At 39.0% G+C, this 26,924-nt stretch overlaps 2 protein-coding genes across 2 annotated transcripts in view; both read right to left on the bottom strand.

Annotated features, from left to right (window-relative positions):
* The window catches only part of adcy7 (adenylate cyclase 7), a 67,160-nt gene extending 54,873 nt beyond the window's left edge, over window positions 1–12,287 (bottom strand). The window contains exon 1 of the mRNA XM_085352332.1: window positions 12,203–12,287. The gene's annotated coding sequence lies outside the window, so the exon portion shown is untranslated. The remainder of the gene's footprint in view (window positions 1–12,202) is intronic.
* Window positions 12,288–14,879: 2,592 nt separating this feature from the next.
* The window catches only part of tent4b (terminal nucleotidyltransferase 4B), a 28,400-nt gene continuing 16,355 nt past the window's right edge, over window positions 14,880–26,924 (bottom strand). Inside the window, exons 2-12 of the mRNA XM_085363178.1 lie at window positions 24,850–24,973; window positions 21,818–21,864; window positions 20,584–20,704; window positions 19,724–19,831; window positions 19,331–19,459; window positions 18,932–19,145; window positions 18,345–18,471; window positions 17,925–18,010; window positions 17,535–17,743; window positions 17,247–17,393; window positions 14,880–15,519 (exon numbers count right to left, since the gene is read on the bottom strand). Of these exons, the coding sequence (XP_085219304.1) occupies window positions 15,358–15,519; window positions 17,247–17,393; window positions 17,535–17,743; window positions 17,925–18,010; window positions 18,345–18,471; window positions 18,932–19,145; window positions 19,331–19,459; window positions 19,724–19,831; window positions 20,584–20,704; window positions 21,818–21,864; window positions 24,850–24,973 (1,474 nt within the window). The 3' untranslated portion in view covers window positions 14,880–15,357. The remainder of the gene's footprint in view (window positions 15,520–17,246; window positions 17,394–17,534; window positions 17,744–17,924; window positions 18,011–18,344; window positions 18,472–18,931; window positions 19,146–19,330; window positions 19,460–19,723; window positions 19,832–20,583; window positions 20,705–21,817; window positions 21,865–24,849; window positions 24,974–26,924) is intronic.

Below are 26,924 nucleotides of genomic sequence, written 5' to 3'. Positions count from 1 at the left end.
GATATTACAGTAGGATGTGTCAATAAACAGTAAAAATAATAACTTTGTTTTTTTAAACACTCCGAATTTATATAAATTGTAAAAAATAAAGTATATCAATACTGCTTTGTTTGACAAAAATCAATGCATTTTCCTGTTATTTCTAATACTTTGAGAAATGCCTATATTATGCCCGACAATAAAACTCAAATTAACAAAACTAGTTAAAAATACTGGCTAAGACATCCTAATGCATACTCAATCTTCCAGGTAAGGAATTCCCAAAACATTGATTCTGTTCATCTGGCCATTGCGTTTTCAGTGGAAGAGCCGTTTCGTCACTCAACCAAGTCATTTCTTCAGTCCTGGCTAACTGAAGGTTTCCTCAACCTTATAGACAGTACATGTGAATAAAACATCTCCAGTCAACTGAGACTGAAGTTACTTGGATAAGTAATGAAATGTTTCTTCCACTGAAAACGCAACATCCAGATGAACAGAATCAACTTTTTGGGATACAAGACCTTTCTTCTCTACCCTGGTGTAAATGTCACTTACTCGTCTGTCATCTTCCTACACTGCAGGCTGGCCTACATAGCTATGCTAATACTGCACGAAAGAGAGCACTATTTTGTTGCCCTACAGCAGGGGTCCCCAATCCCAGTCCACGAGGGCCGGTGTCCCTGCAGGTTTTAGATGTGTCCTTGATCCATCACAGCTGATTTAAATGGATAAATTACCTTCTCAACATGTCTTGAAGTTCTCCATAGGCCTGGTAATGACCTAATCATGTGATTCAGGTGTGTTGACCCAGGGTGAGATCTAAAACCTTCAGGGACACCGGCCCTCATGGACTGGGATTGGGGACCCTGCCCTACAGCATCTGATGATTACATAGCATTATTCAAAATCCTTTTGGCAAATGAGTTATCTTTCTACTGTGTCACCACTACCACAGATTCTCATCAACCACATGGACACCCTCTTTTATTTGTGTATTTGTCTCCTTCTGTCTAGTGCAGTTGCAATGCAACAGGTGGACCAGTGTTTGTTGAAATAAATTACGTTATGGCTGTAAACTCCACCCATGCTTTAGAGTAAACCCAAAAGAGAACATAGCCAAGTAACTTTGGTTAAGTCAACAGACCAATGATGAGGCGCTCCCTTAAGCCAGAGCTGATGCTTTGCTCCTAAGTCCTGACATGTTGCAGGCAGTTTACGCTTGCTGAGAGAGGTTGGAAGCAGGTCATTCTCTACAGGCAACTCTATGACAAGCAGGAGCATTGGGACTTCTAAAAGGAACAGAGCCAGATTGATGCAGCAGTTGGGCATTGTACAGATAACTCTTTAGTTGTATTTTTTCCCGTTTCAAATTCTGTTGTTCATATGTTGACAAGCACTGACGTATGCGTCAGCCAAAAATGATGACTTTACCAAGTGAGAACTGATATTTCTAAAAATCCACCCCAGTTCAGTTTTGGTACATATATTTTTGCTGTCTCTGGGTGAATAACGACTAACCACATGAGAAAAAAACAAAAAAAACAAAAATAAAATAAAAAAATGTATGCCACCATCGCACAAACAACTCAAAAACTCAAAGCATACTACTCTATGAAACAATCTGATAACGTTTTCTGTTCCATTGCCAAAATTGGATAAATCTTCGTTACAGTTCATGATCACCGCTTTGGCTAGTGTTGATATATGCTGTAGCTTTGTACTTTTGCAGTTTGGGTCTGTATATGTCAACATTTTATCTGGAAACCAAATATAAAAATACTTGAATAACCCTTGAATAACCCTAGTTGACCAGATAAGGCACATCTATGACATCTACATAAAGGCATGTGCTTTTCAGTTTACCCGAAACATAACCTTATCTATTCCAATTTAAATTGTGCACCCCAAGACCCATCTGACATTTTTCCAACAGCATTCCCAGCTTTTATCTTAGTCTCTGCACTATTCATTCGATAGGTCACCTACCAGCTCTTCTTCCCAAACAGAGAGCCAATCCTGGCTAATCACTCATTAACCAGCCAAGCACAATGAGCAGCTTGTTGGAGCAGGAAAGTGCCGCAAGCCTCCCTGTGGCATGCAAACACCACATATTTCTGAAAATGTGAATGCACAAACACAAAACAGCACCCACCAAGAGCAGCGCTGTGTACCAACTAAATGACTACAAGCTTGAGGCTAAAAAGCTCTATAGGAAAAAATATAAACACCGAGCAAATTAACTGTAAGAACAGTAATATTTGCATTATATCGTTGAATATTGCATCGCTCCCTAAATATCCTTCAAAAATTGGTAAAAATAAAGACTTTCCTTGTCTTAGAGTTATTCACCTGCTGAATTCCTTTTCGGTTCAGTGTCCTTAGTTACTAATGTCTTTCACAGGCAAGTTTTCATTTCTAAAATGAGTTCTGCAAACTCTGTGTCTCAATGGCACTTCTCCAGATGAGGTGCTCTTATAAGCATTACATAATGTCCTTGAACCACAGCAAGCACAATACTCTGAAAATGAAATTGGGAGGAAAAAAAAAAAAGTAAGAGAGAAAGAGCAGGACACCCACACATCTGCACCATCCAAACTCAAACGAGCATTCAGAGGAGGCAGGCATCGCCTCATGCCAGCTGCAGGGCATTTCAATGTTCAATATGGCTTTCGATCAAGAAGTAAGAGACAAAAAGGTCATCTCATATGTATCCATGGGACGCGAAAACATTTTACAGCCAACAAATCTCTTGCCAGTACATCACAGGCGCATTAGACAAGATTCATAAATCTGAATATAGTATCGATTGGCTCTTTTTGGCAAATGTTTTGCTTTGACTGTGTACATACATCAAAATGTATCTTATCACCCAACTGCTGAAGGCAGATTAGAATGAGTGTTGACACAAAAGCGCTGTGGGCGAGGAGGGTGTCCAGGAAATGGAACAATTTAACAAATGGGGTGAAGAGGCATTTCTCTAATGGCACTCTAAAGCATCCCATCTCAGCAGCACTGATCCTCTCCAAACAGCAAAACTAAGAGGGCATGGCCTTTTATGGCCCCTAGAGAGCTTTCCTGGCAAGATACATTAGTAGTCTTGAACAAGTGTGATTGAAACTGGACACTAGAGGATGACAAGAGAGCAAACAGTAACGGTAGTTACTGTCCTAGCATTTATTTCCCTAAAAACCTACTTCAAAAGTTGAAAAACAGCACAAAAAACCCCACCAGCAAAACCTAAAGGGGTTTCTCCATAACCTTAGAAAGCAAACACTCTCATGCAGTCGTCATTTTGTTGCTTGTATTTGGGCACAGAATTCACAGTATTGGACCACTCTCCTTAATCTTTGAATTAAAGTGTTTTCAGTCCCACTGCTACAACTGTATAAAAAATAAAAATAAAATAAAAAAATCACACATTTTCACACAGTCTGTCTTTACACACATTTGTGAAAGCAAAGAGCTCACTGAATTTGAGTCTGGCACTGTAATAAGATTCCAACACTGCAACAAGTCTGCAAATTTCTTCCCTCATAAATATTCCATGATCAGTTGTAAGTGGCAATACTGCAAAGTGGAAGCATTTAAGAACTACAGCAGCTCAGCCACAAAGTGGCAGACCGTGGAAGGTTTCACAGCGGGTTGTCAAGTGTTGAAGTGCATAGTGCGCAAAACAGCTGGGAGACTAACATAAATACTCCATGAGATCAGTATCCCTGATCCCCCGATCTGATATTTGACTCAAAAAGCCAGATCTGACATTGGTGACAAGTAGACGCTCTATGGGCAAATCCATTTATTTTAGTTATAGGTTGTGTTGCGTACACCACACATCAACGGCAGTGCACAAGCTGCAGGAGAGCCAAAACAGGTTGGAAGAAGCAACAGTTGGCAGGAATTTCATCCCTGTGGTGTCAACAGTTTTTCTTTTGTATGTTTGCAGAAATCTTTATACTGTAAACTGCGGTCAAGTGAGCTGAGTGATGGTGCATTCCCTCTATTCTTAGGTTTGGTTTAAAACTTGCAGTAACTTGCAGTAAAGCTTTTACTGCATTTCATCACTAGGGAAACAGCGTTTAAGTGAAGCCTGATTATAGTCAGGCTGATCAAGTTAGTCTGGATCAAGTGGAACCTATCCCATTTTATTTTGGGTGAGAGGCAGGGACTTCCTGAACAGGTGTGGAAGTTAACTAACACTGAAAAAAAACATTTTCAGAAATACATAGATTTTTTGCCACCCATAAGTCACAATTGCAAATTAATGACATACTTATTTTCTCACTTTTGAGTCATTTTCTCAGAATTTTCAGTTAGTAAGTCATAACTTGGATATATGCAACTCAAACTTTGTAATCATAAACCAAGAGTTTGACTTATCGATAGCAAATTCTGTTTTCATTATTCAGTGTTTGAAACAAGCTTCCACAGACAGCTCACCGGCCCATCACAGGGTAAAACAAGATAAGTTAAGAAGAAAATAAGTGGCACTTGTAGAAAGAAACATGTTTTAAGGTAGATCAGACTAAATCTCACTATATGAGAATCTTTGAAATAAATCTTGGAGATCTTATCATGTGCATTAACAGAACAGAGTTTTTCAGGATTAATAGTTAGTTCATTTTGATAGAGGGAAAGTTCTGTCATGCATACCACATTTTTGCGGTGACAGTCATGAAATGGGCAGCAAGGGCAAGGAATGGAAACAGAGTGGGACTAGAAACAAGTGGGTGTAATAATGATGACTAAAAAGCAAAGACAACCATATTAGGATTTCTCATCCTCTTGCTCTTCAAACAGCCAGCTGTTGCTCTAGCTATACTTAAGAGGTAAAGTCATAGTTTGTCTAAAACATTTCTTTGGTCACAGAGTCGAAAGAACTGCAGGATAAAATGCAATCACATCGAGCAATAACTGATTAAATCAGATGTGGACGTTGCCCTGAAATAAGATTTTGAAAAAAAAAAAAATTCATACCAGAAGTTAAACTTTTACCACCATTTCTGCTGTTGCAAAAGTCTCAGAGTTAAATTCAGGATCCTTTGTGTGCCATGTCTCTCTCTTATAATGTATGCAGTAAAGTCTGAAGAAGTTTCTTAAGTGACAAACCTGTCCTGGATGTTTCTTCCTAAAAATACACGGCTCCAAATATCACGGGCTCCTTCTTTTAACTTGAGTATGTGGAAAGCCACAGGTTATCGGGTTTTGTGCTTCGCAGGTCGTCTTAACATTTCTTTCCCTAAGTGATTATGAAGATTTCTTTTACTTAACCTTAATAGCACTGATTTGAAACCGTGATTGTATGTCTGCGTGAATTGAAAGTTCCTGTAATGACCCTGTTTACCATCTTCAAGTAATTTTTCGAACCACAAATTATTATTTCTGCTTCACACTATGATGAAATTCAAAACACACACAGTAGCACTCTACTACCCTACCACGAAATGTAATTCAGAGACGCCACAGATCAAAATTTAGTGCAATTAAAAAGGCACCTCAACATTTTTTGAACATACGAAAGATTGAATTTCCTTTTTTGTGTCCAAACTGACAGAAAATTAGAAAAAGTGACATGTAAACATGCCTCTAATGTACCCTGAATGTCACACCGCCAGACAAAATTTTACAAAGAGCTTGGTAGAATTGTGAAATATTTCTGACCACTTTGACAGCAACTATTTTCTACAAAAGTGCCGCATAAACAGAGCTTAAAATTCTTGACTGTCAGTTGTTTTCTATCTTGAGCTGTTCTTGATGCCCAGGAATATTTCTATTAACTTTAATTACACTCCTCCGCCTTCCACCACTACCGTGCGCCACCTTCAAAATGAGTTCCTACTAATCAAGCAATGCAGAAGCCCCCCAAATCCTGTTCCTTGAATTGTCATTTCAGGTTGGCTCCAAAGAAAAGTCAAGGATTAGTTATAGTTTGCATGATTTTGGAGCTTAGCACTTAAACTGTCACAGGAGTTGGGCAATAAAACCAAGTATTAGCCCAATGTTCTGTGAGCCATGATTCTGGTGACGTCAATGACATCAGCCTTTGAACCTTGGTTGACTTTAGAGACCCTGTCCCAGTGGCATCCTCATCCTTTTCATCCTATAGTTTCACAACATCTTGTTGGGAAAAGATTCTGGGAGAAACTGATTCAGAGACATCGCCAAACCAGACGTCATCTTCACCCTACTCTCCACGGACTCGTGTTTTTTTTAAGACCAAGATGAGATTAGGTTGACTTTAAATATATGGAACAAGTGCAAGCAGTGTGAAAACAATCCGGAGAGCTTGGTGGTTCTGGCGCTCGACAGTAAGTGGCCTGATTCACTGACCGATGTTTTTGCTCTGTTTTTATAGCTGTGTTTACATCCATGCTTTAAACACTGAGCTGTCACGTGTCACTGAAAGCTTATTATCAAGGCACCATGTCAGAAGTATAGTTGAAATGATGTTTAAAGCTAAGATCAGACCACAGGGTACCCTTCTGTAGCAATGGTTTTTGTTAAATTAAAAAAAAAAAAAAATAGCTGTCTCTATTATTATGCAAGAAATAAAATCGCACAAGAGAGGATAAAGCAAACGAGCATTTACAGCATGCACGATGAAGACTGTGCCGAAAAAGGATTAGCTGTGATCCCTGGGTGAAAGCACTAGAGTCGAGAGTTAATGAGTCCGATTAGTCCCCACTGTGTGTTCGAGGATTAGCACACTGTCCACCTAGAGGAACCCTTCTCCTTTCGAGCCTGAAGGGGAGAGACAGCAGAGCGAGAGAGCCTGCTCCGAAGCAGATGAGAGAAAGCGAGATTGAAAAATGAGCGACGAAGAGAGAAAAGACAGGAAAGAGGGGAGAAATTGGAGAAATTATCAGTGCTGTAAGTGGCTAGAAGCATTTTAAGAACATGATGAGGTCTAATAACAACAGAAAATGCCTATTAGTAAGAAACACTGCCTGTGTGTGTGCGTGCGTGCTTAATGAGGACAAATCTGGATGGAATTTCTCTACTGAGACTGATAGGAAGGAAGTACTCAACAGTAAAGAGGGAAAATAGCTTTATCCTGACACACAACCCCATCTCAATACACTCAAAGAGATCAGACATGTACTTTAAAATGATTGTTCAAAAATGATGCTTCCTGAGATTTGGTGAGGGTTTTAATGTATTAGTATTTAAAAACTTTAAATATGTTCTTGTGCCATTCTGTGTTGCCAGCTCCCACTCTTGTTGGGAAAAAAAATGTGCTTTTTTAAAAAAAAAACAAAAAAAACAATATAGCCAAAAAGAGAAATAAGCATGCTGCCAAGCAAGAACGATACTGAAAGCAGCACAAAGAGACAGCTTGTGTTCCTCTCAGCTTCACAGATGGTGTCAACTCTAGTTCTTAAGAAAAACCTGTGAGAAGTCACATTGTGCATCCGGTGAAGGTTCCCCACATTTCCTGTCAAGGTCATTATCTTTGTCAAGCACAAACCAAGAGTATATGTTGCACATAGGTGTTAGCTCATTTATATATATGCGTGCGTTTAGGTAAGCGACGCACAACTCAGCAAGATTCTCTTCAGCGCTGATGATAACGCTGTGTACCCGTTTCAAAACACAGGAGCGGTCAAATTAAACAGGGCACACTCATCTTCTTTCATTTGCTTAGAAGAGAAAGGCACCATTTACACTGCAAATGCCCATTTACATTTGCATTTAACATAAGTTTACATACCTATATTGAGTTATCTGTACTTTTTTTTTTCCTTCACAAACTGAGGCGTGTAGGTGTCCATACTGCTGCAGAACACTTATGCAATTTAATTCGGTGGTTTCCAATGTTTGCAGCAAAAAAAACCAAACAGGTCATCTGACTGAAGTTATATTTACACCAAAGGTGAAGTGAAACTCACACAAATATAGCCTGAGAAGTGTTTTTGGAAACCAACACAGAAGGGTTATAATGGATAGCTGGAATGAAGTTACAGTAACGTATTTTATCAAGCCCTAAAATTACTCTTCTCCCCAAGCCCTCTGCTTTATTACTCTGTCCATATAGGCCGTCATTCAGCTCAAATGACAAACACAAGATTCTGTAGCTGTTGTTAACGTCTGGAGTAGGGCTATGCCATGTCATATTGTCTGCAATTAAACATTATTAATAAATGTCAAATCGAAACATCACTGCTACCGTGAAACCACGTGTTTAAATTCCACAGTGTGCTTAACAATGACACAAGCCTGGGCAAGTTTGAAGGCAAGAGCCGTGCGTCAGCCTCCGAGGACGATTTAGCAAAACCCGAGCTACTTCAACAGCTTCCAACAAAACAAAATACTTTACATAATATACAGGAAAACTGTTTCCACTAAAGATTGAACACAGCTGGTGATGTGCGAAACAAATATAAACAAATGACTCCACCAGGTGTCGCTGGCTGCTCTCCATTATGACAGGAAGAGCAAAGGTGGATAGAAATTAAGGATGTGGTTACATGGTGGAAAAGCTACCTCGGCCCAGGTGGTTAAAAAGCTCGATCCTAAATGTAACATTTCAGGTAGAAAATATTTTTTGATAACAGTGTTGAAGCTTGCTACCGCTCTCTGTAAGCTACAAGGATCAATGAAAAGATACTGTCAGTAATATCATTATCGCAAATTTTCTTGAAATCTTGTGATATCATTTTGCGGCTATACTGCCCATCCTTTGCTTGGAGACCAGACAGACTCAGGTATCCGCTAACCAGGGTTGTCACGATACTTGAATTTCAAAACTCGATACTGATACCGAGGAAAATACTTGATACCCGATACCATCTTTGATATCCATGGGGACATAGTGTGTTTTGGACACATAACTGTGTTTTCCTGTCAAATGGACACTGTCTGGTGACATTTGTTGCCTACCTTCTATATTAATGTTATAGCTTTATTACTCAACCATAGCTGCAAGCCACTACCTTACTGATAACAGACAGACAGTGTGGCTAACGGATAATTGCTAATAGTGTTTCATAGTATTATCATCAAATTTTACAGTGGAGTTAGTAATTGGCCATAGCTTAATGAGATAAACACCAAACCAAAGGATGCAAATTTGAATAAATTTGATTACGTTAGCCTACAAAATGACCTGATTCATTTTACTCCAATGCATTAACATTTTTACTAAGGATGCATGACAGTGCAGACTATGAATACATAACATGAAAAATAATGGTTGTCAACAAACCCCACTGATGAAGACATGCTAGCACTGAAACCACACACTGGGAACTGCTATCTTATACTAGCGACATGGTCAGCTGAGGCTCCACGCGAGAGGGCGAAGAAACACAAAACAACTGAACTACCAGTTATTATCATCACAAAGCAGACCCTGGTGTCATTCCCCACAATCTGTTTTGTTATAGTTTGGGATTTTTTTGTGCGCACTCACAGCTAAACCCTGTTTGGGTGCATCAAACTGTAAAATCAAACTGCAAAATTACAACACAGTTTTCATCGTGTCAAAATTACATACATCATACCATCACAAAGGATAACTGCACACCAGTGGCCAATGCTAATGTATAGGTTACGATTTAGATTACAGCTTTTCTGTCAACGGGTTAGGGTTATTTAGGGAATTGCAGTAACGCATTCACCTGCTGAGCCATGACCAAGAATTTAACACCACTGCCACTGCATAGACTAACCCCTCCATTACATTAAAACACATGAGCTCCATACGTCAAAGCAATGATTTCTCTTGCTTGCAGATATTTTACACTGACCATTATACATGGTAGTCTCACCATTTTAGGCTTCAATGTTTTTCACTGCCTAGATTAAATTAAAACAAAGTGATGTCATTAAAAATAACAGCAAGTGGTCAATCCATAAGCCGCCTGTACTTATGAGAATTGGAAAAGGGATCAGATTAGTAATCAAGCAAGTGATACACAGCCGCCCCACAGAAGCTATGTCTCTTATCCCGATGGAGTCAGTAACAGTGAGTAGGCTCAAACAAGCAGAAACATGAGAATTAGCCTATCCATGTACCCAGAATATGATGGCAGGAATGCACATGTCATTCGGTTCTTGGGTTTACACATTTATACACGTCATCACAGCGTAAACAAAAAAAAAGCTTTTAAGCCATGTAAAGAGTTTATCACCAGAACAGCTTTGTAGAGAAGAAACACAAAGCCAATTGGTGTTTTCAGAAGTCACTTGTACAGCTACACAATCTCTTCCTGGCTCTTAGGAGAAGTAATATGGCCTTCATCCACAGTTTAAACTACCTGCCGATGCCAAGAAATGACTTCGCTGCAGCTTCACTTTACGGAAAGTAACAGCTGAGGAAGTGCAACATTAAATACTCAGATGTGATGGAGTTTACATATCATTTCTCAAACTATTTGCAATAAATTATCACAAAGACCGATTTCAAGTGAAGCCATATATTGCGAGTTGTGTATGTAAGCTGTTCAGCTGATGTCTAATCTTCTATTCAGACCAAAGCAAGCGAGTGGACTGTGTGCACATAAACAGATTTGCCTGAAAAGCTATACATCAGTCGACCATTATAATCCCTTAAAACTATGTCCTGTATGTTCTGCTTTCAGAGATCACATCACCTATGCTGTAACATTACATTCAGGCAAAATTATGCACACTGCTGGCTCAATAAATACATGGGCTGACAATGTGCGGTTGCTTTCTATTTAGGAAACAGACTGAACTTCACAACAACAAAAATAGCTCTTAATATGTCTAACTTTAAGATAATAATAAAACTACCTCACACTCACTGTGATGCACCCAAATAATACACGGACCATTTCCTGCAAAAATAAAGAAGCCCCCGGGAAAACTGTTGTCAGTGAGATATAGGAATCAACGTTTTTCTGTATTGTGAATATATTATTAAAATCAATTTAAGGTAATTTTAAATCCACTTAAATGAAATCTGAGCTCATAGATGGATATCTAAAAAAATGGACAAACACTGTGTGAGAAGTTAAAATATTATTAAAATCGGATGGTTAGTTATTTTGATTTCATTAAAAATGACTCATGCTGCTTTCTCTGGGATCTCGCAGCACAGCTCCACAACTGTTGTTTTAATGACCACTAATTAAAAAGTGCAGATAACGTCATTTAATATTAGATCATTTTAAACTGATTTGTAAATAAATCAAATTCAATTTCGATTTTAAACTCAAACAGTAAAGCGCCTTCTGAAGCACGCACTGTGTTGTGCTCCAGTTACTAAAGGACTAAAGCCAGTTTCACTCTGAAATGAGTATACAGGCACTGACGGGGGCACTATTCGTGGTAGAAACGGGGACCATATGTTGTAGGAAGAGATTTGAAGAGATAAAACTATTTTAAATCAGCAACATCCAGCCTGCCAAAAAGCAACTTACTTATTAAAAACAATTTTACCTTCCCTAAAATGCCCTTGTTGGTTTGAAGAACACCAGAGCACGGAGAAAAGACATCACAGGATCACTGGTAGAGTTTAATCCATGCCGAAGTAAATAAACTGGTTATATTTGGATGGGTGCGCTCAATAAATGAGTGAGAAACACTACCAGTCATTACCCGGTGACATACAAGGAGATACACATTTGACACAAACGCATGGCAGACCGAAAGCCCGTTTAGAACAAGGGATAAATCCACTTTCTGATTTCTCACAGTTTCAGACAGTTTCTCCACCTACAACTCGAACAAACTCGCACTAAATATGTGACAAAGAGGATTTCAATATTAACATTTGAAGCTCTAACTCTCAAAGGCAGGTCGCTTAGATCGAGTCAGGAGTGAGTAGCTTCATTTCCGAAACACACCAATTCAACTTCTTGCAGTCTGGATGACAAGAGCAGGCAGGTAAAAATGCGTCAAGGAAAATCGATGCGGAGATCAAGAAAAGTGTCATTTTATTTAACTTTAGACTTCGACAAATTTACACACACACACATATATATATATACATATATATATATATATATATATATACATATATATATATATATATATATATATATATATATATATATATATATATATATAAACCTCGACTTAAATGAAAAGGTGTTGCCAGAGATGGAAAGTTTTCCGCTGAGACATCCTTGTGTTAACCGTTTTCCCCCCGTGCAACCAGTTACCCTTCTCTTGAGCATGCAGGTGTTAATGTGTCAGGAAGGGTCGTTTTTGTTTTGTTTAGTTTTTTAAATCAAACAAGAGTTTAGCATCTTACCTGAGAGACTTAAAGGTCTTCCGGGAAATAAATCGTACATAAACGAACCGGTAAGTGCTCATTGAGTGCGTGGTCCCCGTGCGCCTCTTCTCTACTCTTCAATTGCCCGTGCGCGCGTTGCGCCAAGCGAGCACGCCCCTCCTCCATCACTGTCACACACCAGGGGCGTTAACCAGACTTTTTTCAACATTGGGCAAAGATGGGAGCCCCAAAAAAGGCAGGGGGGAGACCACAGACCCGGTTAAATATAGTATAGAAAGCATTGGCTACTATTTTGAGGCTCATGCAGGAGAGTCCTATGAACTAAGAGAGATGTATTGTGTGAAGAGTAGTTTTGCACAAGAGTTTAAAACTATTTTTGCTTACGGTGGCTGCAATTATCTTTGATGTTAACTTAATATCTGTACTGCATTTATATTTCTGTCATCGTACTTATTGAGAACACTAGAAACGTCTGTGCAGTTTTGTTAAAACCACCATAAAAACGTCTTTCAAGACTGTAATTTCAAACTTGCACAGAATGCAATGCTGGTTAGCGTAGTTGCCTACAATAAAACCTTTTGGTAAGATGCTGCCACCTTGTGGTTTAAGTTTTCAATACATTTTTAGTAGGGTTTATACATTTTAAAGCTTTAATCACTGAAACAATGTGGAGTATGAGTTACATACAATATTTGCATGCAAAATAAAAGAATTTCAGTCAAATACAGGAGTATTTGCACTGGATCAACTTCCACCACTGGTTCATTTCATGCTCTTGGAGACTTTCAGATGAGCTCCCCTCTGGAGATGTCCCTCTCACACCCCAACACAATGCTGCTTTTCATTTTAAGTGACCTTACAATTATTTAATTTAGTCAACAAAGAGACAGACAATTCAAAATAAAAGTCAAAGGCAGACCAGAAACTTGTCTCAACATATGGTTTAATGATATGGTTTTTATTGCATGGATTGTAATAGCTGCAGAAAAACATTTCAAATGAGTACAGTTGGGGTCAAAGCTTTCCTGCTGTGAAGAAACATGGTCAGTGGACATTCAGATGGCACAACTTGATTCACCTTTCTCCTTGTCTGTCGACCACAAGACCAGCGCTGTTATACTGCATTTTTAAACCTCAGCTGTAGTACTTGAGGATGAGTGAGGTGTTGGAAGGGTAGTGGAACTAGGTTTTTTTTGTGTGTTTTTTTGTGTTGTTTTTTTTTTTAATAATTCAACACCAAATAACAGTAAGTTGACTTAAAAGTGTCCTGATCCTGCTCCATCTAAACATAACATAGCTCGGTGGTGAGCATAACATTGTGTCGCTACAGTAGTCATTGTGGAGTAGCATTCTATAACGTGAGGTGGTGGTTATTGCTGGCTACTTGTTTTACTGTGGGTGATTCTTGTCACATCTGAGAAAGGTAGATGACGAGGGGACTGCACTGTGCTTCGGTGTGAGACTCCCTCCTAGAAAAACTGTTTAAGTTGAAAGTTTGCTATGTGCAGCTGCCTATTCAGACAAGACACCAAGCTTATGTCAATCACAATCGCACACAAACCCAAAAAAAAAAAAAAAAAAAAAAAGGAAAAAAAACCCCAAATGCAGTATACAAGCCCAAACTCTGTGGATTAAGACTTGGAGCAATAACTCCATCTACAGGTTAGTTGCTGTACTGCAATGACAGAAGTGTTCTGTTGATTTATAAACCGTAAAACAAATAGTCTCTCTTAAACTAGGTAGACCAGCCACATGAATAGAAAATTCTCACCACATGACTTGTAAAATGGTCTTAAATTGTTCAAAGTACCTTGGTCACTCAACTGTCAGTGGAACAAGAGAGAGAAAAAAAAAAAAAAAAAAAAAAAAAAAGTAGTAGTAGTACAACAATAAAAAGGTGGCATCTTCCTGTATCCTAACATGCCCGACCCCAACCCACCTCCCGACAACTTATCCCATTTCAAATATAGGACTCAAAGATATGGGCTCTAATGTTAAACACACAGATCCATACTATGTTCATACAATTAATAAAAAAATAAATACATTTAACAAATACAAATGATTTTGTAGTTTGTAAATTATCAGAGAAACAGATTATTATCGCATTGATGACACGTTTTCAAGTGTAGGATTTTGTTGTTTTTTTTGTCCCCCCTCCCCCCAATAAAACCCATTATCGCCCTATACGTTTCAAACCTGTAGTCTTAAAGCCTCTACACTGATGCGACTGAGCTGGATAAGAGAACTCGAGCTCCCTCTGCTCATCTATAGGGCTGTATTGTGAGCAAAGGCTCACTCAGGGCTAACTGTTAACACTGTAGCACACTCAGAAAGCAAACAGGAGAAAAACTAGATGCTGATGATTTCTGTTGGCAATGGGACCCAAAGCAGCGGGAGCAAAATGTGCATGTTTATACGACTTCAAATTGTCTGTAAAAATGTCATACGAAATAGGTTCCTCTTAGTTGTGATTTTTTTTTTTAACAGTTTTTTGCTTATTTTGTGTGTTTTTTTGTACAAATCTTTTTATAACCTGTTTAGACATAACAAAACAATTTAAATCAACTAAAAACATATCATGCATAAGTTATTTCCCCGCTCTTATTGATTGCATTTGTAAGTGACCATCATTTAAAAAAAAAAAAAAAAAAAAAAAAAAAAAAAATCTTCATACACATTTTCTGTTCAACATAACTTTTTTTTGTACATTTTAAGCCATTTGCATACTTTAATTTCTCTTTAAAACCTTTGATCCTATTTTCCAGCCAGCAGTTCCAGGTATTGCTCCAGAGCTGATTCACAAACCTGGCCTGTCCATTCCTGTACAGCAGGAGGCGCAAGAGGCATATTGTGTAGGTGCTGGCTATGGAAAGAAAAACCCCACTCCTTACAAGAAGCTGTTGGGAAGCTGGAAACTGACCGTTTACCCTTTGTGATTTCAGTTCAAGTCCATGAAATTATGTCCATTTCCAATTACGATTCTCTTTGTGAGTTTTTCCTCCCTGCTAGAGGATGTTGCTCGTCACCCTGAAAAGCCAGATTGAAAGAGTTCTGGACGATGTTTCAATACTAGTAGTCTCCCAAGCCTCGAGTCTGGCAGCAGAAGTAAGATGTGACAGTCCGTTGCAGAAAAGGAAGGGAGATCTGGGGTGATGCTAGCAAAATTAACCCTATCTGTAAAGATCCTCTTGTGTAGAGTCTCGCACATTTTTCCTCCTCTTGCTGCTGGCCTGGTGGTGGTGCGGCTTGTTGCTCGGATGGCTTTTGCCACCGGAGAAGTTGGTCTGCTGCCCGTGATGGCCACTCTTTTGGTGAGAACGAGACATCCTGGCCTTGGAGGCAGAGGACAAAACATTTAGTTATTAATAGTGGTGGAATTTCCGTAGACATGCAGCGGGTAAAATAAGCACTTCAACTCAATATATTTCTAGAGGTGCCATTTAGATGAAATCACCAGATGTCGGTAACAACCCATCCAATGCACACATGCAAAGAAATCAAACCACTGATGTCCATAAATTATGTGTAATAATGAGACATGACACAGGGATAAAGTACTGAACAAGTAATACTTTGTACGGTGTGATTTTGGCCCAGTTGTCCAAACAAACAGTCTTCAAAATCTGAAAGTTCCCTTCTATGAACTCTGACCTTTAGTTTTTTGGGAGGTTTTATTTGTTTTTGTTTTGTTACACTGACTTTCAGTTGGATTCAGGTCAGGTTGGCTGGGGCATTGTAGCAGCTGTACTTTCTCTGAAATCAATTGAGAGGTCCCTTGGCAGTGTTTGGAATCATCGTCTTGCTAAAACATCCATCCTTGTTCCAGCTTCATCCTCCTGGTAGATGGCAGCAGATTTTTAATCAAGGATGTGTCGGTATATTTTTCCATTCATCTTTCCTTCAAGTCTATGAAGCATTCCAGTCCCATATGCTGAAGACCCCCCCCCCCCCCCCAAAAAAAAACAACAAAAAAAAAAACAAAACAAAAGCCCAGCCCTATATCATGATGCTCAACTGATTTGTACTTCACTGTTTGTGCGGTATTTGGGGGGGCAATATGCAGTGCCTTTTGACCTCCAGACATGGTGTGCACTATGGCATTAAAATACTTATTGTTTTCTTTGAAACAACTGTACCTGCTGTAGCTCTGTGGTCATTGGCTTTTGGACAACTCTTGTAACAATTCTTTTCACTTCTGTCTGAAATCTTGCAGGAGCACCTGGTTTATGGTGAAATGATGTTCTTTCCACTTCAGGATTACGGCCCCAACAGTGCTCACTGGAACCTTCAGTTTAGAAATTCTTCTGTAGCTGATGCCATCTGTGTGTTTTGCAATAAAAAGGTTGCAAAGGTCTTGCGAGAGCTGAGATTTCAGCTGAAGTCATGACTTGCTATGCCTTTTTGCACTTCCCTTTTTTTCATGTGTTCAACACTTTTTCCCCCTCATGTCATTTCTTATGGTTTAATTTCTTTGCATGTGTGCTTAGATGGGCTGTTACCAACATTTTGTTGATTTCATGTCAATAGCACCTTTAGAAATACATTTACTTGGAAAATTGGTGATGTGTTCAATATTTTACCTGCTGTACAGTGTCAATGTAACTTGCCAGTGATGGTGCAGAAATGTGACAAAAAGCACACTAGAAAAGCTTCTCCATTTCTTTTGCAATCTTTCATTATCCAGAAAAAATAAATACAAATCAAAGTTATCCAGCAGTTACCAGCACAGGGCATTCTAACATTAGCCATTACTCTTAAATATTGCCCAAATTTACTGCAAAAAACATTAAGTTGCATTCTATGATTTTGCAATTGAAATGTTAAAATGTTATATTTATGCATCTGTAGTTCCTCTTGCAACCTATAAACCTTTATAATTTCTTTTTGTCTTATGTGTTCCTCAATCTTTGCTCTTAAACTGGATCTGTTTGAAAAATCTCAATAAGATAAATCCTTGATTTAAAGAGGTTAACAACTATCACAATTAGTCAAAAGTTAGATTGATACGTCTGTGGTATCTTGAGATGTATGTGTGAATTTAATGTGAAGCTGTGAGTACCTTTCCTCCCTTGTTGCCTCCAGGTGGAGTGCTGGTAGTGTGGCTCTGTGTTCTGTGATTGCTGACAGCAGCAGACTTTTCTCTGTGAGCACTGGATCCTCGGCTGGGCTGCTGTTTGGCAGTCTTACAAGGTGTACTATCAGAGTCCTGGGTGGGGGACAAAATTTGTTACAAAATATAATTTCCAAAATATTTTGTCACCTATAAATCTTTCTTAGGAAGCTTTAAATGTTACAGATATTTGCAATAATGTCATATTTGAAATATGTATGCAGCCACAGGACTGACCCCATCACTTGAGGTGGAAGTAGAGGATGTGGAAGACGGCGACAGTGGGGAGGAGGAGGGAGAGGAGCGGAGTGACGGGGAAGAAGAGTTGGAGGATGTTTTGCTGAGAGGAGTTGACAGTACAGCCACCACAGGATCATTGTCGTCATCTGGAACGTTGTTGTTGCGCTCATCAAGCTGCTGCGATTCAAACAATGTGACTTCATTTTCTACAGAAGCCGGGAAAAGACAAATGCAGAGTGAACACATTAAGCCTGTAAAGATTACATTTGGTCTACAATTGGTCTGGAGTTATTAGTACATTCAGCAGACAGTGAACTGCTGATCTTTAGTGGGTCAAAGTTACTTTGCAGTTACTTTTTTCAAACACATGAGAAAACCTGAACATACTGTTGAGTGGGCTTCCCCATTTTTTTCGGATCCATTCTCTGTAGTCATCCACTTCCTGAGTCACACGGATGATCCGGCCAAGTATGCTGTGATAGGACACAAGAGAGAAATACATAGTAAAACAGCAGTCTGAATACAAATGTTATTAGGGTTTGTGTGCATCAAGTGATGCAAGCAACAAAATTTTTTCTTACAATAACTAATAAGTATAAGAAAGTAGATATCATTTCACAGACTGAAGATAAACTGTAAGAAGCCCTTGTTTTTGCTGATAACCCTCCGCTCTGAATGTGACTGTACCAAAACAATCACTGATTCTACTGTCTCAGTTGTTTAAGTCCAAAGAATGAGAATTTCAGTATTAAGAAATTAAATTAGCATTAGACAAGTCCTCGCAAGTTTCTTGAATTTGTTCCTTACCTCTCACTCTCATTGTTGGGGTAGAATTTGGCGATGGGTGACACGGCATGGCTGAGCACCACGTAGGCGTAGTCAAACGCCTGCTTCACTTGCATGGCACCGTAAGAGCTGCGGCCAACATCATTGTCTGTTGGACACAAGACAGAAGGTGAGAACATTACCAACACGCCAATACGATGAAGAATTATCAATTCCACATTGCCTGTTTAATGACAACACCATTTTCTACCATTTAAGTTCTGTGTTGAATCTTTTGATAAGGTATGGCTTTAACCACTTGCACTTTTTAAGGTTTCTGCTATTTCATAATTATTCGCCTTCATTATATATTACATTTGGTTAGAATAACACAGATGGCTCTGCAAGTCTGAAGCCAAAAAAATAATGAGGTCTTAATTGCAGTATGTGACATAGTCAGACTGGAGCAGCAGTTTTTACAGTCACGCTAATATAATACTGAAGATCAGACTGGATTTTCTTTGCTTTTTATCGACACACTGTTTGTGTAGCAAAGGCTTGTGCATTTAAATATGCATGTTGCACCAATTTAAGATTCAACACCTCTGAGGAATTAGAATAATTTCTACCTGGCTGTAGTGGGTCCTCAATGTAGAGCATGGAGGGCCTGTAGCCATCCAACATGTTCTTCTGAACCTCGTCTTTGGCAACGTAGCACCCGCCGTCTTTTATCCTGATGCCTGTTTTCAGGTAGTTGAAGTTGCGCCCATAGAGCTCAAAGAATTCAATGAGCAAAACACCAATGTTGATGTTGAGACCAAACACATCCTCCCTGTAGTGAAGCTGGAAACAAAGTACAGGTGGTTGTTAGAAGTACTGTAAATCAGTAAGTTAGCTGCAATTCTTGTTTCTCAGTTCAAACTGCAAATTTCTGAACATTTTATTCACAGGTAAGGGTTTTTATATTTTGTAGTCTTTGTATTTTGTTTCGGAACATTGGGCGGCTGGGTTTAAACTACAGAACCAACCTGCAGAAAGCTGACAGCCATGAGAAAGAGACTGTAGGAGCCAATTCCACCGGTAAAAACCTCATTGAGGTCCCGTTGCAGTAGAAACTGCTTCAGCACCAGGACCAGATAAGGCAGCACAGGATATTTCTACAGAATAAAGACAATAGGGATTATTATATTGTACATTTTTATATAAAGTAGCCTCACGAGAAAGCAAGCATCTTCAGGATTCAGGAAGACCTCGGGGTGATCCCACACAGATTAAGGTCTAAGATCAACTACAACAGTGCTCAAACAATGTACACATCTCTAAAAGAGGGACCTCAGCCTTACAGATGTTAATACAGAAAAATACATGGAGCAAAAAAAAGGATCATACATACTGAACAGAAACTGTACTGTAAACTGTACCTCTTTGAATTCCTTGATGAGACGTGCAGCTTTCACTCCACTCGTCACATTGAAGCTGATGTCCACTTTAACTTCAGTGTAAGAGTCTGTCAGTTTAATGATGGGAACCTGGAACATGTGTGACACAGAATACGAATCCCTCACACTTGTTATAAAAGACATTTATAATTTTAAATCTGCACCTATAAACTACTTTGTGTCCAAGTGTGTCTGTAAGTGTGAAAACAACAGGTTCACATGCAATCATACACAACTGATAATCCTCAACTAAAATCCACTTGATATTCCCCTACAACTGCTTATAGGCTTTTTAAGAACCATAATAAGCGACAGTTGCAAAGCAGAAAAGGCTTTTACTAAATCTTCTGAGGTGGTATAAACCCAAATGTTAGGAAAAATCTATTAACAAAGCACAGATTGTTAATTAAACTTTTGGAATTGGTTGAAAAAACAAAAATGATGTGATATGAATGACAATGTTAGCTTCAAGATCATTACATGCTGTGCCACTGCTAGAACCACATCACTTTAGTTTGGATGAAATGTACTCTGTCATTTGTAGCAACAAAACACTTGAAGCATACCAAAGTTCTGATGCTGGCATTTCTCTTCATGTGCATGTCTGTACACATGCCTGACTATAATAAGACAACTATGCTTATCAGCGTCATCAGTGATTTCATACAGCTGCTTGCCTGAATTGAAGACACTGAAAACTAAGGCGAATTGCTCTACATGAATCTGATTTATTGCAGATAATTAGTAGCTTGCAATGATTCCATGTTTGCTTTTTCCACAGGTTGTGGCTTTACAGATTTATACCTCTAAACACAGAAGAAAAACTGGAAATGAAGTCTTACTGTGGCTTTGTCCAAAACTTTGATGGAGTTTTCATCTGCGACGTTTTTCTTTCGGAGCGCCTCTTCTAAAGTCCAGAGAGGGAGTGACTCCCACTTCCCAAAAACTACCAGGTCAATGTCACTGTTGAGAGGGGAAAATGAAGAGGAGGGGAAAAAAAGTTATTTTAATCCAACTCTTCTATATGAGTCCCTCAAAAACACCAACACACCGCAGAAGCATTTCTGGTTTATCTTCACAGCAAAACATTTAGTTTCAAGTTTGTCATGTGACAAAAATATTGACCCTCACTAAACTAAAAACAATGCAGCTTTAACATTAGGTGCACAACTAAAATAACTTCAGCTGAAATTTATCGTCGCACATAAAGACACTGCACATTGTTCCTCTGTACAAGTGAGTGTGGCGTGATTTTGCTAAAATTTTCTACTCCAGTCAACAGGTATTATATGATAAACCAGCTGGATTTGAAGTTCACTTGTTCCATAATTTGTAATCAAGTACACAAAAGTTTTATATAATCCTCATCTTTCTTATACTGCCCTGTCTTAGCCCCGAAGTTCAAAAGTAATTTTAAGGCTGTGGGTTCTCAAACTGTGGTCCAGTCTCTGCTGAGCATTACAAGCAGGGTGTGGACGTGTGAAGCCCAAATGTGTGACTCAGAAGAATTACTTGTGACATCATTTCAAAATTTGAGCATGAGCTTCCATCACTAACTGCATACACAAAACAAATGCCAAGGAAACGCACAAGTGGTCCACCTTAAACCTATCCTGTGTGTTAGATAACTGCAGATAGATGGCAGATGGCTTTGGTTCCCTCTTGTGGAAAAGCAATGTGCAGCTCCTGACAGAGCCTTTTAAGAGTCAGCCAATGTGTATTAAGTCAGCAGTGCCATGTGTCACACACAAGCACCCAGTACAAACAAGAGGCGTGCAAACAAAAATATACACGCAGACCACAAAACACTCTACTCTGGCAGCTCAATACAAACAGTCATGTCTCTAGAAATGATCCAAAAATGTCAAAGAAATCAGTCAGTGAAAAATAAAGCATTAATGAACAGCTGAGCCCTTTTAAAGCGCTCAGTATGGTGTTAAGAGTTCACTAATGCAGGTGGCATGCCTGCCTGTGTGTTGAGGGGGGTGGGGTGTTGTTGTCTTCTTGTTGTCTGTCAGCAGTGGGGAGCCAGTTCAGTTACAGTTTGGCAAAAATGATGAATGCTGCATAGCTCACCTTGTTGGCAGATAAAGACCAGTGCTGAAACTCCCAAACACTTCCACCTGAAGATAAAGGACAAGCAGTTACACACATGTAGATATTTTTTTGTTTAGGATAAGAAATGCAGATAAAGCATGTCACAAAGGTCTTTTTAATCACAATGTTTCTTTAAACTCCTACACACCTTTATAGCTCTGACAACCCATGACATAGATTACCCTGCTGGCAAACTGAAACAAGCACTATGATAGCTTTCCTTGATTTTCCCACGCTACAACTGACTACAACAAAAACCTGTTCTACAGCATGCATGAATACATTTTTACAGCTCAACATAGCAGTGATTTAGTGGCAGGCTTACACAAATTGAACAGCTTTTACAATAACAACAGCCTTTTTAGCTACTAATCTTATAACCTGCACTCTGTTAATGAAAATACATCTTCAACCTTCCCTTTTAACCTCTCTCAGAGCACTACACAAATAGAATTAAGCCATAGCCCACATTTAATTCCCTTAAACCTCCTCTACACATTCCACTATAACCCAGAAGTATAAACTCTGGTTTACAGGACTGTCACATGTAGAGCATTAAGCTGAGTGTAGAGCCATGACCGAATGAATGAATGAATAGTAGTTCTTGAAGATTTCTGTGAAGGGTGAGGTAACTATAGGTGGTTAGGAAGGTGAAAAGAGTCGTTTGATCCCAGTTTGGCATCTCCAGTAACACTTTCACTTGTGGCCTAAGTGTGGTGAATAACTGCCAAGTTATTGCATACATACCATTAACATTTCTTGGTGCTTTTTGAATGAGACAATCCTACATGTTTACCTGGCAAGATTTCAATTTGGTACAGCAACAGCATGACTGCTGGACTTCTTGGCATCTAAGCTAATTAAACAGGCATCACACTGACCTGATGACAACGCTGCTCCTGCTCACTTCATGGTGGGGGGGAAAAAATAAATAAAGCTGACCACAATTGGGACAGTGTTGTGCTCCTCATTTAGGAGCTGCTATTCCCAGGGCAGACACACTTTGAAGCACACTGCTCTATCAGCAGGATCAAAGTCAGCGGGTACAATAATGCCTGAGGTGGCAGTAATAAAATGACCCAAACAGTACTGTGCAGCAGCGAGATAACAGAAAACAGGATGCTTTATAAAAGCCTGACGCCTGTAGCCATTAGCTACATCACAAACAGCCTGATTAGTATTGTAAACCAACACTGGTATCTGACAGTTACAGGTCCTTCTCAAAAAAAATTAGCATATTGTGATAAAGTTCATTATTTTCTGTAATGTACTGATAAACATTAGACTTTCATATATTTCAGATTCATTACACACAACTGAAGTAGTTCAAGCCTGTCATTGTTTTAATATTGATGATTTTGGCATACAGCTAATGAAAACCCAAAATTCCTATCTCAAAAAATTAGCATATCATGAAAAGGTCCTCTAAACGAGTAAGACACAGAAAGAAATTTCTGAACGAATAGGCTGCTCCCAGAGGGCTGTATCAAGTCACCTAAGTGGGAAGTCTGTGGGAAGGAAAAAGTGTGGCAGAAAACGCTGCACAACGAGAAGAGGTGACCGGACCCTGAGGAAGATTGTGGAGAAGGACCGATTCCAGACCTTGGGGGACCTGCGGAAGCAGTAGAGTCTGGAGTAGAAACATCCAGAGCCACCGTGTACAGGTATGTGCAGGAAATGGGCTGGTGCCGCATTCCCCAGGTAAAGCCACTTTTGAACCAGAAACAGCGGCAGAAGCGCCTGACCTGGGCTACAGAGAAGCAGCACTGGACTGTTACAAAGTGGTCCAAAGTACTTTTTTTCAGATGAAAGCAACTTTTGCATGTCATTCGGAAATCAAGATGCCATCAAGAGTCTGGAGGAAGACTGGGGAGAGGGAAATGCCAAAATGCCTGAAGTCCCGTGTCAAGTACCCACAGTCAGTGATGGTCTGGGGTGCCATGTCAGCTGCTGGTGTTGGTCCACTGTGTTTTATCAAGGGCAGGGTCAATGCAGCTAGCTATCAGGAGATTTTGGAGCACTTCATGCTTCCATCTGCTGAAAAGCTTTATGGAGATGAAGATTTCATTTTTCAGCACGACCTGGCACCTGCTTACAGTGCCAAAACCACTGGTAAATGGTTTACTGACCATGGTATTACTGTGCTCGATTGGCCTGCCAACTCTCCTGACCTGAACCCCATAGAGAATCTGTGGGATACACTCTGGATGAGCTTAAGGCCGCTATCGAAGCATCCTGGGCCTCCATAACACCTCAGCAGTGCCACAGGCTGATTGCCTCCATGCCACGCCGCATTGAAGCAGTCATTTCCGCAAAAGGATTCCCGACCAAGTTTTGACTGCATAACTGAACATAATTAGTTGAAGGTTGACTTTTTTTGTATTAAAAACACTTTTCTTTTATTGGTCGGATGAAATATGCTAAGTTTTTGAGATAGGAAATTTGGGTTTTCATGAGCTGTATGCCAAAATCATCAATATTAAAACGATAAAAGGCTCGAACTACTTCAGTTGTGTGTAATGAATCTGAAATATATGAAAGTCTAATGTTTATCAGTACATTACAGAAAATAATGCACTTTATCACAATACGCTAATTTTTTTTGAGAAGGACCTGTATAAGTTACAGAGACCACTGTGTCAAAGGTAGTATGGCCATAGAGCTCGGTCTCTGTCAGCATTTATGACTCCACAAAGTACTTTGCAATAAAAGCTATTTGCAGAAACTGTCCTTTTCAAGCACTTCCTTAAAATTCACTTAAGAAAGCATGTTAAAGGTTTTCACTGTGTTACAAATCATTTATTTGTGCAAAAAATAAAATAAGATACGGTAAAATAGACATTAGATAGCTTTCAGATTAAAGCTAATAATCTGAAGTGGTGCTTTCACTGACAAACCCCACAAGTGGATTTTTTCCCCCAAAAAATAAATCTATTATCTCTCAATATCCAAACCAACATTCTGCCTAAAGAAAACTTTTGCAGTTGTTAGGGTTTAAGAATAAAATATACCTCAGCACTTGGCCACAAGTCATGGATGACTTCCTTGATTCTGTCCACCACCTCCAGTCTCATTTTCTCTTCCTCTGGCCGTGGGGAGATGTAGTTATAGAAGTCTATAATCTCCTCATGTAGCCTGTAGAGAACAAAACAGTGCTGTCAAAAATAGTGGAAGAATACCAGACTGAAATAAAACTTAAAATATAAGGTATCATTATTTAAAAAAAAAAAAAAATTTAATCTAAAGTTTAGTCATTACTGCATGAAATCTTACTCCATCTGGTTGTTTGTGACAGTACAGCAGTACAATAATATATCATATAGGACATATGCATCCAAATCCATATAGCAGGTAAGTAGAGGCAAAGAATGAAAATAAAAATGCAGAAACCACCACAATGTAAATTTGTGTTTAAAAAAAAAAAAAAAACACCACACAGCAACAACAGTTAAAAATACATTACTAAAAGTAATTAGTAAAAGTCTAATGCCAAAAACAAAAGGTAAAATTTCGCTCATTGGGTTGAACCATTCTGGGATCCTCTGACAGTAGCATTGCAAATATGTAATGCCAGGAAAAGGATATAACTAGCAGCAGTGTTTCTGCATATAAGCTTTAGTTGCTGAAAATCCAAATGAGAGTATGATCTCCAGGCAAATTATTATAATATTTGAACAGTTTTTGCAAGGACAATTGTTTAGAAGATGCAAGCACTGTATTCATGCACATTTTGCAGTGAGCAGGCCAAAAATTAAAGACAACTCAGCAGGCTGGATCCAAAGACTTGACCTTCCCTTGGCAAATAAATTCATGCTTATCAGTACAATCAAAAAAATAGAAAATAAATAAATAAAATGTTTTGACTGAATTTCATATTATGACAGAGCATACGAGTTGCCTAATGGTGGTGTTCTGAGACACGTAATATCTGGGTGTTATTCCTCCAAATAGCATGCGAGTTTTAGTCTTCCAAAAATAACATAACTAGTGGTGTTTTAAGTTTAAAGCCAACCATTTATATTTGGTAAACTGTCAGGCAGCGTAAAAACAACAGGAACCTCTACAGTGCATATGTCCGTTTAAAAGAAAAAGGGAGAAAGTAGTAAGGGCTAAGCTTTTGTCCTTGGAATGGGTCACTTTGTCCACGTGTGTTGACATTTTCACTGACCAGTCATGTCTACATACACATAAGGAGAGACAAGTTTGTGTGCAGACAATTGACACACGTTAGGCCAAAATTAACCAATTCATATTAGACAGTGATACCAGTAAAGAAAAAGCATATGACAGCTGGTATTGCTGACTGTTGTTTAGATTCCACTCCAAAGAGCTTGTGTGTGTCATCTTACTGGGGCTTTATACATCAAGCTCTCCTCACCTGATAGTTAAGGAAACTGAGCCTCACCTTCATCATTTCTTGTTTTCAGAAACTTAACTGTACCTACAATGCAGAACTCTCTCCCCCTTTAGTCAAATACCATCTTGATGTCCTTAAACTAACCCCTGATTTGCTGGACAAAAACATTGTGTGTACAAATTAACAGTTAATCTAAACACAAAAAGATGGCTACTTAAAATAATAATAACAATAATCATAATTAATTATAAAGTAGGCACTCCTATTTTATTAATTAAGACAATTTTATGAAACACCCCAAACTCTGAAAGGGGCACATCATGCCCTATTCTAGATCAAAGTAGCATAGGGCATTTAACTTGAGCAATGATTAGACTAGGAAATTAAGTACACTTTTAAAATCAGGAATTCTAGTTCCATTAGCAGAGGGTCAAGTAGGATGATTTCTAAAAATATTACTACTGTTCTAACTGTGATAAATGAAAACTTTAATATTTAACTGCTATTCTTGGGTCTCAATGCTGCTCAACTGGCTGTTCGTAAGTGAACGAGTTACTGAAAATGCAAAGAAAAATTGTGGGGAGATGATACTTCTAAGTAGGGCTGGGCCATATTATACAGTTCACGGTAATACCGGTATAATGTTAGGCAACGATAGGAAAATGAAATATCGCGATAGAATATGAGTAAAACGCGCATGCGCAGTGCCTTTGTTTTCATACGCACATG

Source organism: Diplotaxodon limnothrissa, linkage group LG1, assembly GCF_057381915.1.
Source record: "Diplotaxodon limnothrissa isolate DT_005_m linkage group LG1, D_limnothrissa_male_GT1.1, whole genome shotgun sequence".
Classification (NCBI taxonomy): Eukaryota; Metazoa; Chordata; class Actinopteri; order Cichliformes; family Cichlidae; genus Diplotaxodon; species Diplotaxodon limnothrissa.
The sequence above is the reverse complement of the archived record's forward strand: the minus strand, read 5'-3'. Positions and strand labels throughout refer to the sequence as shown.